At 39.4% G+C, this 13685-nt stretch overlaps 1 protein-coding gene across 1 annotated transcript in view; it reads right to left on the bottom strand.

Moving 5' to 3' along the window:
* Positions 1 to 12521: 12521 nt before the first annotated feature.
* The window catches only part of CD1E (CD1e molecule), a 4929-nt gene continuing 3765 nt past the window's right edge, over positions 12522 to 13685 (bottom strand). The window contains exons 4-5 of the mRNA XM_027775983.1: positions 13073 to 13166; positions 12522 to 12907 (exon numbers count right to left, since the gene is read on the bottom strand). Coding sequence (XP_027631784.1) covers positions 12778 to 12907; positions 13073 to 13166 — 224 coding nt within the window. The 3' untranslated portion in view covers positions 12522 to 12777. The remainder of the gene's footprint in view (positions 12908 to 13072; positions 13167 to 13685) is intronic.

Raw genomic sequence — 13685 nt, 5'->3', positions numbered from 1 at the left:
AAACCTTGCTCTGATTGGCCACTAGAATCCCTCAGATTTGCATATCCGGCACCTTATGATTGGTCCAAAAGCAACCAATCATAACCCACCATTTACAACCAATCACAGCCCACTGTTTACAACCAATCACAGCCTACCAGTGTGTATATAACCGTGATGCCTGGCCCACAGTAGCCAGATGACCAGGAAGGCGACGACGACCAGGAAGGCGACGACAACCAGGAAGACGACTACTGAAGAGCCTGAAGAGTTGAAACACCGTGCAGTCTCCAGACGACCCTGAAGATCCTGAAGAGCTGACACTGCATCATCTCCAGACGACCTGGGAGACCCTGAAGAGTTGTAACACTACATCGTCTCCGGACGACCCTGAAGAGTTGTGACACCGCATCGTCTCCGTGCTGCTCACGGTAGACAACACGACCCTTAAGAGCTGTGACACTGCATCGTCTCTGTGCTGTACCGTGCTGCCCACAATAAACGGATGACACTGTCGTCTCCGTGCTGTAACACTATGCCGCTTGTCCCAGCTCTCACTCCTTCACTCAGGAAACCTGTTCGACTGTCCCCCCCGGTTCGGGACAAGCTGCCCTGTGCTGACTGCCAGAAGGGACCCACTAGTCATGGGTAATTGCCTCATGTTATTGGAACCACTCTTGCTCAGTCTGTTCTCTATGCAAGTATGGCATTGTTCTATCCAGTGCTCGGTTTTGTGTTTTCCTTGGCAACTCCAATACCAACATGCAATGCAAAGAAGTGTCTGGACTTCTATTCTGGTAGTTGGTATGGTGTTGAACTTTGTCATCAAGAGTCTTGTAATTGGAGTTTTCCCCTGGGATTGGTAACTGGGGCACAGTGCTCTGCTCAACAGTTACTTATCTATAATGACTCACTGTAAGACCCATTTTTAAATTGATTATTATATAGATAAGTATTTCTGACAAACAATTTCTCTTATGTTAGATTCAATATATACCATGTGTGATTATTTGGCTTATTATTCTGCTGTTTGGTCTTCAAAGCTTACCCACACAGGCATCCATATAAAAAATATGTAATTAATATAATGGTGTGTATAACACCCTTATTTACTACAATTGATAAGAATCAAAATATTAAGTGACATAAACCAGGCACTGAAAGAGAAATAATGTGTGTTCTTACTCATTAGTGAAAGCTAAAAGACGTAATTTCATAGAACCAGTGAGCATAATGGTGGATATTAGAAGCTGGCAACAGGAAGGGATGAAGGGAATGCGGAAAATGTGGTTAATAGACACAAGGATACAGATATAATACATGGAATGAAGTTTAGAGTACCATAGCACAGTTAATGATAATTGAAGACTAGTCAATGTACAATTCAAAGTAGAAGAGTGGTTTCAAACACAAAATAATGATAAATGTTTCAGATGGTGAATATGTTTATGGCCTGATCTGATCATAACATATTGTATATGTGTTTTGAAAAATTATAATGTACTCCGTAAGTTTGTGAACTATTATATGAAAATTAAAATGATCAAAATATGGGGTCAGCAGGTGGTATAGTGGTCAAGTTGCTGGACTCCTATATGGTTGACTGCAGTTTGAGTCCCAGAGCAGGCAACGTGAACCTCACACCAGGAGCATGTGTGTGCATGCCCAAAATCCTGAGAGGAGAATGGAGGAAAAGGGATTGTGGCATGACAATCATCCCTGGGGAGTGATTTCTCATTTTCTATCTGTCGGGCTCTCTGTTTCTCCAGCAAGTGCACACTCCCTATAGAGAAAAATCTCTCAAAAAATCATAAAAATTTTAAAAAACAGCATCCAAATATTTTTTGCTTAGAAACTAAATACTTTAATTTCACATTTGAGAACTGTAGCTCTTCTATTAATGCTTTGGCTTTAATTTATCAATTAATAAAAAAACTAATTACAATTTCAGCATTCATTATTGGTAGCCAATAATTTACCACACACCTGATAACTGATAACAAAATAACACTCAAACATTTCATTTCAGAATCACTACCCTAACCAGTGAAAACTCAACTAAAGTTAACTAACATTTTAATGTGATTGTGGCTAATCACATGATATATTTAATCATATTGATGAAAGAGAAATAAAACTGCCTTCTAGTAATTTATCTTCACACTCAAATTGCTCCTAAATTTCCTCATAAGTCACTTCTACTATATTTTGTGACCTAAAGCATTCCCAAGTTTTTTGGCTCATCTTTTGCATACTTTACAAAAATAACAAACTATTTTTGTAATAATTATTATTCAAATATGTGGAGGGCACTGCATAAGGAAGCCATCTTGAGCTATCTGCCAACTTGAGCTATCCACCATCTTGGAAACCATTAAGCTTCACTTCCTCACTGAGCAAACCATTTCTCAGAAATCATATGACCAACTGTTCTCCCTGGAAGTGGTTGGGTTTCTAGGCAATGGGAGAGATCCACCCACACCAATGATTGGTTCATGCTGTTCTATCTCATTTGCATTTTGGGCAACCAATTGGTGTCCACCAGCTGTATATAACTCGCCATTTTTCCTCGATAAACAGAAGAAGAGGAAGAAGAAGAAGACCGAAGACTTGATCAGCACCTAGTATTGTGTGTGCGTGTGTTTGTCCCATCTCTCACTCCCTCCCCCAGGGAACCTGTTCGACTATCCCGCAGGTCAGAACACAAATACAAGAAAAGTCTTCAGAGGTTTTGATTTTTTTAAATCATCACTTTAACTAGGAAAAAGAAGCACAAGAAATTTCCTAAAATGTTTTTCCTCTTAGGCATACACGTAGCCAGTCAATTCTATTGTACTTTAGTTTTAAAATTTTTTTACTTATTATTTTTATTTTTTAATTTGACTAAGGGAGGGAGAAGTGAGATAGCAAGCCACCAGGTCTCGGAATCAAACTGTGAGTGGTCATGTGGGAGTCCGGAGCCCTAACCACCATGCCACCTGCCAGCTTGTACTTTTAGTCAAAGGTGAATCAAAATAGTTGCTTCTTCAGTGATAATAATGGCCTTTCATAATATGGGAAGGAAATTGTTTTGTTAGAGACCACCGATATTAAATTTTTGACAAAATATATGGACACAATTTTTTTCACAAACATATTTAAAAATGTTCAATATTAACTTATACATACATAAGAAATATAATAATATATCTAGCCCTAAGAAAATATAATGACTGATGATCCAGCCCTTGAAACAGACTAGATAATTAGCAATCGGGTACAGTTTCCACTCACTAAGATTCTTCACTTTATCTAAGTTACTCCAGAGACTCATAAATAAAGAATTTCTGTACACATTCAAAATGAGAATCATCGTGGCTCTTCATCTGAAGAAGCTTGGTAACCTAGATTGTTTTGACATGAGAAATGAAACCAACTACTTTTCCTAGAAGAATTTATCTTTTTTCTTTAAATGTGGAATCTGGGCACTGGGACACATGTATAAGATATTTAGCTGTTACATGGGTTTTAGGGTTAACTTATTTTTAAAAATATGATGTAGGTAGTCCTTTAAACAATATGAGTTTGAATTAAGTTGATGTGAATCCTTTGCAAATACTGTGATTTCATTTACTACAATGACTTAACTAGCTAATTTGACCAACCAACTGAAGCTAAAGGAAAAGTAAAGAGATTTTTTTATTGATTCAAAAGAGATGGGTGAAACTCAGAGCCGATGTTATGTTGTCCATGGGCTTTAGGAGACCAAACACAAGAAAAGCTGCTTTTTTTCTTTTTTTTCTTTTTTCTTGAGAGGGTTTTGCTATAGGGTGCATGCGCTCGCCCAAAAAACAGAGACAGAGAGACAAAAATTGAGAAATCACCTCCCAGGGAAGATGGCCACACCGCAATCCCTTCTCCATTCTCCTCTCAGGATCTTGGGCACGCACGCACGCACGCTCACCCTGCGTGAGTTTAAGCCAACTGGGACTCAAACTGCAGTTAACTACATGGGAGTCCAGTGACATAGCCATTATGCCAACTGCTGGTCCCAAGAAAAACTGCTTCTGAAACTGGGTATCCAAGGAAGCAAAGTACTGAGGAGTAAGCCATACACAATACCTCTGGAGCCATCTCTCCATAAAGGCTCAGAAGGCTGGTGAGAAACTAGAGAGAAACAGGTGATAGTTAACTTTTGGTGAAGATATTATCTTGTTGCCGTGGTTATTAGCAGCTGGGAAGCTGCTCTAAGCGATACCATGTACAAGAGATAGCTGGTAAATAGAAGCATGAACTGAAGAGGAAGAACAAAGCAGGTGCTTCCTGGTAACTGATGCTGAAAAACTAGGTTGTGAGCACAGGTGATGCATGCTTTCAGTAGGGCAAAGTCTGTGCTAGTGCATATAAAAAAATTAGGATTTTTGTCATTTGAGTATACAGGCATGCCTCATTTAGTAGTCACAGATGGTGAGGTCTTCTAATGTTTGATATAAGAAATTACTTCATTTTTAAAAAATTATTAAGGTATAATTGACATGTATCAATAAAATGCTATACACTTAATATATATAACCAATAAATTTGGGGATAATCATGCACCCATGAAGCCATCACCATAAACATATCCATCAAGGCCATAAACATATCCATCATTTCTCAAAATTTCTTACTTCCCCCTTTATTGCCAATAATAGTATTTTGTGTGTGTGTGTGTGTGTGTGTGTGTGTGTGTGGTAAGAACACTTAACATAAAATGTAACATCTATCTTTGTCCATTATTGTGATGCATAGAAAAATGCCGGAGACTGGATAATTTATAAAGAATAGAGATGAAGGGACCAGCAGTTGGCATAATGGCTATGTCGCTGGACTCCCATGTAGCTGACCGCTGTTCAAGTCCCAGACCCAGTGGCTTAAACTCAAGCCGGGCGTGTGTACGTGTGTGCCCAAGATCCCAAGAGGAGAATGGAGGAGAAGGGATTGTGGTGTGATCATCCCCCCAGGGGTGATTTCTCACTTTCTGTCTCTCTGCCTCTCTCTGTCCTTCTGGCAAGAGCATGTGGTGAAAGAACAAGGTCCCATAAAAAAAAACCCCCAAAAAAAAAAAAAAAAAAAAAAAAAGAATAGAGGTGTATATAGCTCATGATATTGGTGGTTGGAAAGTCCAAAGGCATGGAGCTGGCATCACAGCGAGGGAGACAGAAACAGAGAAGATGGTAGGCTTGTGCAGAGGGAGACAGAGAGACGGAGGAGAGAGAGAAGATGAAGAAAAAAAATAAAAAACAGACTGTTCCACTTTCTTTCTTTGTCTCTCCTATGCTCCCAGTTGACTGAATGGCACCAGTCCACATTGAGACAATGGCAAGGGGTACTCACCTTCATTGAAGGTGGCTCTTCCTCTTAAAGGTCCAACCACCTTTCTATGCCACTACATTAGGGACCAAATTCCAAACCTTCATTAAAATGATAGCATCTTCTTAACAAATTTCAAGTTTATAATAAAACATTGTTGTCTATAGGCACCGTGTTGTATACTAGATTTCCAGAACTTATTTATCTTGCATAATTGAAACTTTGTGCCTTTTGACCACTATCTTCTCATTTTCCTCTCTTCTCAGTCCCTGACAACCTCTGTTCTACTCTCAACATTACGAATTCATCTTTTTTTTCTTTTTGAACCTAACAGCTGCTGTACATTTATCCAAACTCTGCAATGATTTTCTTTTAGGTTTTTGTTTTCCATAGGCTGGAGAGAGACAGAGAGAAATGAAGAGAAAGAGAGTGAAAAATCACTCCCCCTCAATCAGGGGAGCTGGCCACACTATAATCCCCTCCCTCCATTCTCTTCTTGGAATTCTAGGCACACATGCACATGTGCCCATCATGATTTTCGAACCACTGGGTCTACGACTCAAATTATGGTCAGCTATGTAGGAGTCCAGCACCTTAATCACCACTCTACCTGTTGGCCCCTGCAATAACTTCATTTTGTTTTGTTTTGAGAGATTTTTGCTATAGGGTATGTGCACTCACTAGAGAGACAGAGACAGAGAAGCAGAAAATGAGAAATCACCTCTTCCTGGGGGGATGGCCATGCCACAGTTTCTTCTCCTCCATTCTCTTCTTAGGGTTTGGAGCACGCACACACACATGCCTGGTATGAGTGTCAAGTCACTGAGTCGGGAACTCGAACAATGATCAGACACATGAGAGTCCAGCTCCTTAACCAGTACACAATGATTTTTTTAATCTCTGTACAATGTCCTGAAAGGTCTTATTCTGATCTGGTTCCAACTCACTATCCTCATTTCCTGTGATGTGCCTCATCACTTACACCAGTCCAGTTACACAAGAACGCTTGCCATTTTTAGGAAACATTCAGTAGAATACTATTTTTATTTGTAGTTCCTTTTTCTGTAACATTGTTCCTTTCCCTGGAATATAGTTCCTTTCCCTAAGACATTGCGTGACTTATTTCTTATTCCTGCTTTAGGTCTCTTCTGCAATACCACCTTCTCAGAGTGGCCCATTCTGTCCGTGATCTTTCAAATAATAGCCCCTGTTTCCCTCTGACCCCTTTCCTTTGTTTCAGTAATTTTTTTGCAACATATGTCATCTTACATATAAAATCACTTACTTATTGTATGTCTCCATTATTTAAGCCAGTTCTGTGAAGCAGAGTATTTTACCCTTGTGTCTCTGCTACTTATTTACTATAATAGAATCTGTCACATGGGAGGCTTCTAATAATTATTTGTTGAATGTACAAAGTAGTATTCAAAGTATGAATTTTGGAGAAACACATTTTTTAATACTTTTTATTGAAAGATCATTATTTAATTTGATGTTATCTATTTATTTTATTTTAATTTGACCAGAAAGGCAGAGAGAGAGAAACAGTGAGAAAGCATGACATACAGGACTCAAACCATGGTTGACCATGTGGGAGTCCAACACCCATAACCACCGTGCCACCTGCCGGCCCCTTTAATACTTATTAATTATGACCTTTGTCTCCTAACCTGTAAAATGGGAATGCTAGTATATGGCTCAGGATTGTTATAAGAATTACATGAGTTAATAAGTACAAAGAATATAAACAGATATCTGTCCCACAGCAGGCTCCATTCAATGATTTTTATTATTCAATCAGTCCTAACTGTAAAATAAATATTTCTCTTATTTGCTGCAATGAAATTGATGTCCAATACATGATAATTGCCATATTAGCGATGATAGAATCAGTGTATTACAATACATTTTTAGCAGTGATGTTCACAATTGGATCAGGATCATAGAGGAGAGATTAAGGGAGAATTTAAGAGAACTTATGAAGGAAGTTTTGATGACTGGCTATTCAGGAAGAATGATGAAACAGACAGAAGAATATTTTAATATTGAGAAATGAGTAAAATGATGGGACCATTTACAAAAGAAAGTACAAACAGAAAAATGGTAAAAAAAAAAAAAAAAGAAAGAAAGAAAAAAAAAGAAAGAAAGAAACATTATAAGCTTCTTTTAATTAATTAAAGATAAAGTTTAAATTCCAAAAATCTGCATTATAAGCTACTTCTAATTCATTAAAGATAAAGTTTAAATTCCAAAAATCTGTAGGTGGCTTATGATCTGCAGGAGATACACTTCGGATATCAGTTTACATTTCAATTTATTGTTGCTTCATTTAATCAAGTCTTCCACACCTTAGCTTACCTCATTCTTAGGTAGAAGGTGTCAGACAGGCGTTGTCAAAAGCCATGGTTTACTTAGGGGATAGAGTGTCCATGTTCTTCTGAGCTTTGGTCCTCACATGTTTTGATTCCATCAGTCCAACTGCAGCCTCCCTTCAACAATTAATGCTATTCCTGGAGAAATCTACAAGCCAAGAATATTCCTCCCATCTCTTTTTCTAAACCCACCCTTTATCATTTCTAATGTATTGTGTTCAAGACAAAACACAGTAAACCCCAGGTTTATATTCAGCAAACTAGATCACCTTCTTGATTTTACAACTGGTAGGAAAGGAAGATATTATCCTTGAATATTAAGAATACTCCTGGCTCTTTGAAACAGTAAGTCCCAGGACCAGCAGTTGGCATACTGGCTATTTCGCTAGACTCCCACATAGTTGACCATAGTTGGAGTCCCGGACCCGGTGGCTTAAACTCACACCAGGCACGTGTGTGTGTGTGTGTGTGTGTGTGTGTGTGTGTGTGCCCAAGATCCTGAGAGGAGAATGAAGGAGAAGGGACTGCAGCATGGCCACCACCGCTGGTGGGTGGTGATTTCTCTCTTTCTGTCTCTCTGTCTCTCCTCTCCAGAAAAAGAGTAAGTCCCATGTTTCAGAGTTCCAGTCAAAATTATATGGGTAACACTGGCAAGTGACAACTCTGTCTTGGGACAGTTTAGTGACATACTTTACACATGAGTACCAGATCTTTACCTAGGAGGTCTGATAACATTACTCAGCCCAAAGGTCCACACTACAGGATAACATGTAGCTTTTCTGACAATATCATAGACCAATATGTAAAACTTTCCAGGAACATATTATATATTTCAAAATAGCTCAAAGAAATTTTGAATGTTCTCACCACAAAGAGATGATAAACAATTAAATTGATTAATGTACTAATTACCCTGGTTTGTTTTTTACAAAATGTAAACATGTACAAAACATTACATGTTATCCTGTAAATATGTACAAGTATTTTTCAATTAACAGTAAAAACAAACAGACTTCGTGCTGTGCTGTATTTGTAGCAACATGATCTTATGGCCTCAGGCTCTTCTTGAGTCCCTCTATGTCAATTTATGAGAAGAGGACATGCATAAGTATAGGTAGCCCAGATCTTTATCCTCCAGGAGGTATATCTTCTGCCTCCTAATAGTTGAATTAGACTATATTAAGGTGTTTTATTCAGAAACCCAGAGTTTCCTGAAAATCAAAGTAGATGAAAGTTATCCTTCCCTAAGAGATTCCATGGAGGTCATCAAAAAACAGAAGAAGAAAAACCTGAAGTAGCATATTGTGGCTAACTGGATTTGCCACTCATAATGCAGAGAACTCAGAAAATGCTCTGCAATCTCCTTCTTTCCAAAATTCTTACCTTTACCTTAGAACTTTACCATACTTGTGAAGATAATAACTTGAAAGAATGAGGAACTGAGGCAGGAGCCCTCCCGTTCCATCTCTTGCCCACTGGCCAGCAAGGGAAACTGAGGCAGGGGAACCACTGCCCCTGCCCATTTCCAGGCTCCTAAGACCAGGACCCCACCCCCTTTAGAGGTAGGCAGGATTTTTTTTCTCTCTCTCTCGTTATCCTTCCCTAAGAGATTTCCATGGAGGTCATCAAAAAACAGAAGAAGAAAAACCTGAAGTAGCATATTGTGGCTAACTGGATTTGCCACTCATAATGCAGAGAACTCAGAAAATGCTCTGCAATCTCCTTCTTTCCAAAATTCTTACCTTTACCTTAGAACTTTACCATACTTGTGAAGATAATAACTTGAAAGAATGAGGAACTGAGGCAGGAGCCCTCCCATTCCATCTCTTGCCCACTGGCCAGCAAGGGAAACTGAGGCAGGGGAACCACTGCCCCTGCCCATTTCCAGGCTCCTAAGACCAGGACCCCACCCCCTTTAGAGGTAGGCAGGATTTTTTTTCTCTCTCTCTCTTTTCTCTTCCTTTTAGTTTTGTTAATTCCCTCCTCTCCCTTCTACCACAGACTGGCCCTTGCTCTATCACACGACGTGTGACTTTTTCTTTAATGTCCTTTATACTCTTCTTTCCTCCTACATTATCCTCTCTGCCTCAACCTCCACCCTTCCAGAGGGATTAGACAGATCCAGAATCACATCCCCTAGTATTGTATGGTTCCCTGGGATCCTCCTCTGTACTGAACCACCTGTGAATATGTAGATAGTACTCTTCAGACACTTGAATAGAGTACCCCTCTTAAGACCACATTGCTAAAAACAACAGAAGAGAGACTTCCACACACATCAATTCACAGCAAAAGGGAAACACACTTACTCCTAGTTGAAGAAATGTTCTCCTAAGCGCTATTCAAAAGTGAACACATCTTCCAATGGCTAGAAGTAGAAGAGCCGTAGGTCTGAATAAGCCAGGAAATATGTCTCCATCAAAGGAACAGAGTAACTCCCCTCCATCTCTCCTAAAATCTGAGGATATTACCAAAATGTCAGAGAAAGAATTAAGAACCTTCATGGTGAGTAAATTCTATGAGTTGAAACAGAAAAGAGACAACGAATTTCAGGAGATTAGGAAGTCCTTCCACGATATGAAAGAAGAAATGGACACTCTGAGAAAGAATCAGATGTCTCGGGGACCAGCAATTAGCATAATGGCTAAGTCTCTGGACTCTCATGTAGTCAACCGTGGTTCAAGTCCCAGATCCGGTGGCTTAAACTCACGCCGGGCGCATGTGCGTGCGTGTCCAAGATCCCAAGAGGAGAATGGAGGAGAAGGTATTGCGGTGTGGCCATCCCCTCTGGGGGGTGATTTCTCACTTTCTATCTTTCTGTCTCTCTCTGTCTATCTGGCGGGCACACACGCCATATAGCAAAAACCTCTCAAAAAAAAAAAAAAAGGAAAAAAAATAGAAAGAATCAGATGTTTCTGTCCAATGAGTGCATGCATCTTATGGAAAAAAAATCTAAAAACACTCTCTAAAGATGACATACGAATAGTCAAAAGGCATATGAAAAAATGCTCAACATCCTTCATCGTAAGGGAAATGCAAATCAAAACAACGAGATACCACCGAACCCCAGTCAGAATACCTAAGATTAAAAAACAAAAAGTGATAAGTGTTGGCAGGGATGTAGTGAAAGGGGAACTCTTTTACACTGCTGGTGGGGATGTAAATTGGTCCAGCCATTGTGGAGAACAATTTGGAGATTCCTCAAAAATCTACAAATAGAACTGCCATATGATCCAGCAATCCCACTCCTTGGTATCTACTCAAAGGACAGAAGAATTTTTCATTGGAAAACTGCTTGTACATTGATGTTTATTGCAGCACTATTTATGACTGCTAAGACATGGAACCAACCCAAATGCCCCTGTATGGATGAATGGATTGAAAAACTGTGGCAGGTATACTCTATGGAATACTATTTGGCAAAAAAAATAAAATAAAAATAAAAACCTGGCTTTTGACAGAAAGTCAAGAATATGGAAGATTTACTGCTGAGTGAAGGAAGTCAGGCTATGAAAGAGAGACATTGTATGTCCCCACTTAATATATACCAAATGTCTGCACTCCATGACTGACTGATTGACTAAAGGTTGTACAAACACAAGAGATGGGTGTGAATGCCAGATGTGGTGTGTGTGGAGGAGTGGGGCCTAGGGAAGAACATTTGGAGGAGGAATACGGAGGCAGAGCATCGACGGGATGGGGAGGTGTGTGGTATTATCTGTTGAAGATATTTTGATCAACTGAACTGGGGAGAATTGTTCACTTATTGAAATGTTCACTTTGTAAGCTAAATAATGTGATTGAATTTATAAAAAAGTTTTAAAAAATAAAGGAAAAAAAATTTAAAAAAGAACGAGGAACTGGGACCAGCAGTTAGTGTAAATACATACAGAGACATACACAATCTTGGGGAAGAAGGAATGCAAGTCCAACCCTGACCTCACGTTGACAGGAGGGACCACATATGCTAGCCTTTCCTTTAACTGTTGCTGAAGATGTTTAAATACCCCAGTCAATATGCAGCGTGAGGCACTAGTGCACTTGTCCCTTTTGTTCACCTCTGAGAACAGACAAAAGGAGAAAGGAAGATTTTTTTTTAATAAGAACACAGTAAATGATGAAAAGATGTCAAAGAAGGAATGAAGTAAGACATCACTTGATCTGACATTAAATTTGAGACATTTATTGAGGAATATCACAGTCAGGCACAATCACCTATATAAGTTGTGGGGTCAGTACAAAATAAAAACACAATGTCTCATTCAAAACATTATTGAGAAGTTTGAAATGATAAAAGTAGAGCATTGAACCTGGTATAGGTCTCTTCAAATCATGAGACCATGTGTGCTTGCACAGGTCACTGCCTCTGAATCTGGTCCTGAAATAAAATAAGGCTTTTGGTCAAGAGGACAGATACAGGCCAGCAGGTGGAAGGGTGGTGAAGGTGCTGGGCTCCCACATGGCCGACTACATTTCGAGTCTCAAACCTGGCAGCTTGAAACTCACATCAGGCCTGTGTGCATGTGTGGCCAGAATCCCAGAAGGAGAGTAGAGAAGAAGGGATTACAGCATGACCATCCCCTTTGGGGGAGTAATTTCTTCCTTTCTGTCTCTCTGTCTCTATTTCTTCCTTTCTCTCTCTCTCTCTCTTTGTTATAGAGTGCATGCACCCTATAGCACAAATATCTAAAAAAATAAAATAAAATAAAATAAAAAAGATACAGATACAAACACCTAAATCCTGCTTTAAAGCAAATTAGAGAAAATGACAACCACCTAAATAACTATAGTTCAGAGTAGGAAGTCATGAGTGTGTTTACAATCATTACAATTTGGGGAGTATAAGAGAGCTTTCAATCAGGCAATTCAGGAAAACATCTATGAGAAAGAGACATCTGAGTTACAATTTGAAGAACTAGTAGCAATGAATGTGTGACCAAAGCAGAGAAAACATTACTAAAGATGGAAAAACAGACTTTCAAGGGAATCAATACATTTGCTAGAACTAGCCGTCTTAATAAAATCATACTATCTTGATTAGGATGACCATGTTTAAGAAACAGATAAGGATTTCATATTTAAGGTAAAACTAATGTCACCAGAGTTGGTGTAATCTCATTTTCCACTTCTTCAAGAATCTGTTTTCGATCCCCGACTCTTGTGCCAAGCAGAGAGGCCCTGATTTCTTGGGGCCCTGGGTGTTGGTCCCTGTGGGGAAGGCAGGATCGGGTACATGAAGACAAAGGATGTTTCCATTTGAACTGTGGGAAGAGAAGAGGATCATTATCTTAAAGATCAGAAATCAGATAGAAAGGAGGAAGGAAAAAAGGTAGAGGAAAGAACGATGAGTCCTCAGAGGCTGAAGAAACAAAGAACAAGAAGTGTCTCACCTCTGATATTTAAACCCTGAGTCAACTGCAATCAGCATGACTAGAGTAACCATTACAGTCAAACAGATCAGTATCAGGAGGATGGAGTGTCCACCTAGTTGGGATAGAATAAAGATGTTGATCCACACAGTATACTCTGTTTCACCAATTAAGGCTTCTCATTTCAGAAGGGAGATACATTTTCAGATTCTCGGCTGTATTTTCTAGAGTCTTTATTTCAATTCCTTCGGTTTCTATGTCTGTTTCTATGTCTGAAATCTCTCTTTAATGGGAAGTCATAGATTCTTTCCTTCTTTTCTCTTTAGTACCTCTAATTCTCAACCTTATTTTTCTTTAAATGTAACTGCTATCATCCTCTTTTTTTTTTATTTTGATTCTCCTACTGTTACCCTTTTCTGCCTAGAATTTTTACCCATTTCCTTAGCTCCTCATTCCAAAGCCTGAAGACTATCTTCCATCATTTCCCAGTTACACCTCAGTCCTTTCTCACCCCAGTGGATGATGATATCATGTCCTCCTAGACTGCTGTGCTTCACCCGGCAAGAAAGGCCAGCCGCCTCCCCAGCTGCCACATCCACTGTGACTCGGAGATACCAAGTCCGATCAGCATTGG

The sequence above is a fragment of the Tupaia chinensis genome, unplaced genomic scaffold, assembly GCF_000334495.1.
Source record: "Tupaia chinensis unplaced genomic scaffold, TupChi_1.0 Scaffold000623_1, whole genome shotgun sequence".
Classification (NCBI taxonomy): Eukaryota; Metazoa; Chordata; class Mammalia; order Scandentia; family Tupaiidae; genus Tupaia; species Tupaia belangeri.
This window is presented reverse-complemented; position numbering and strand designations above follow the sequence as displayed.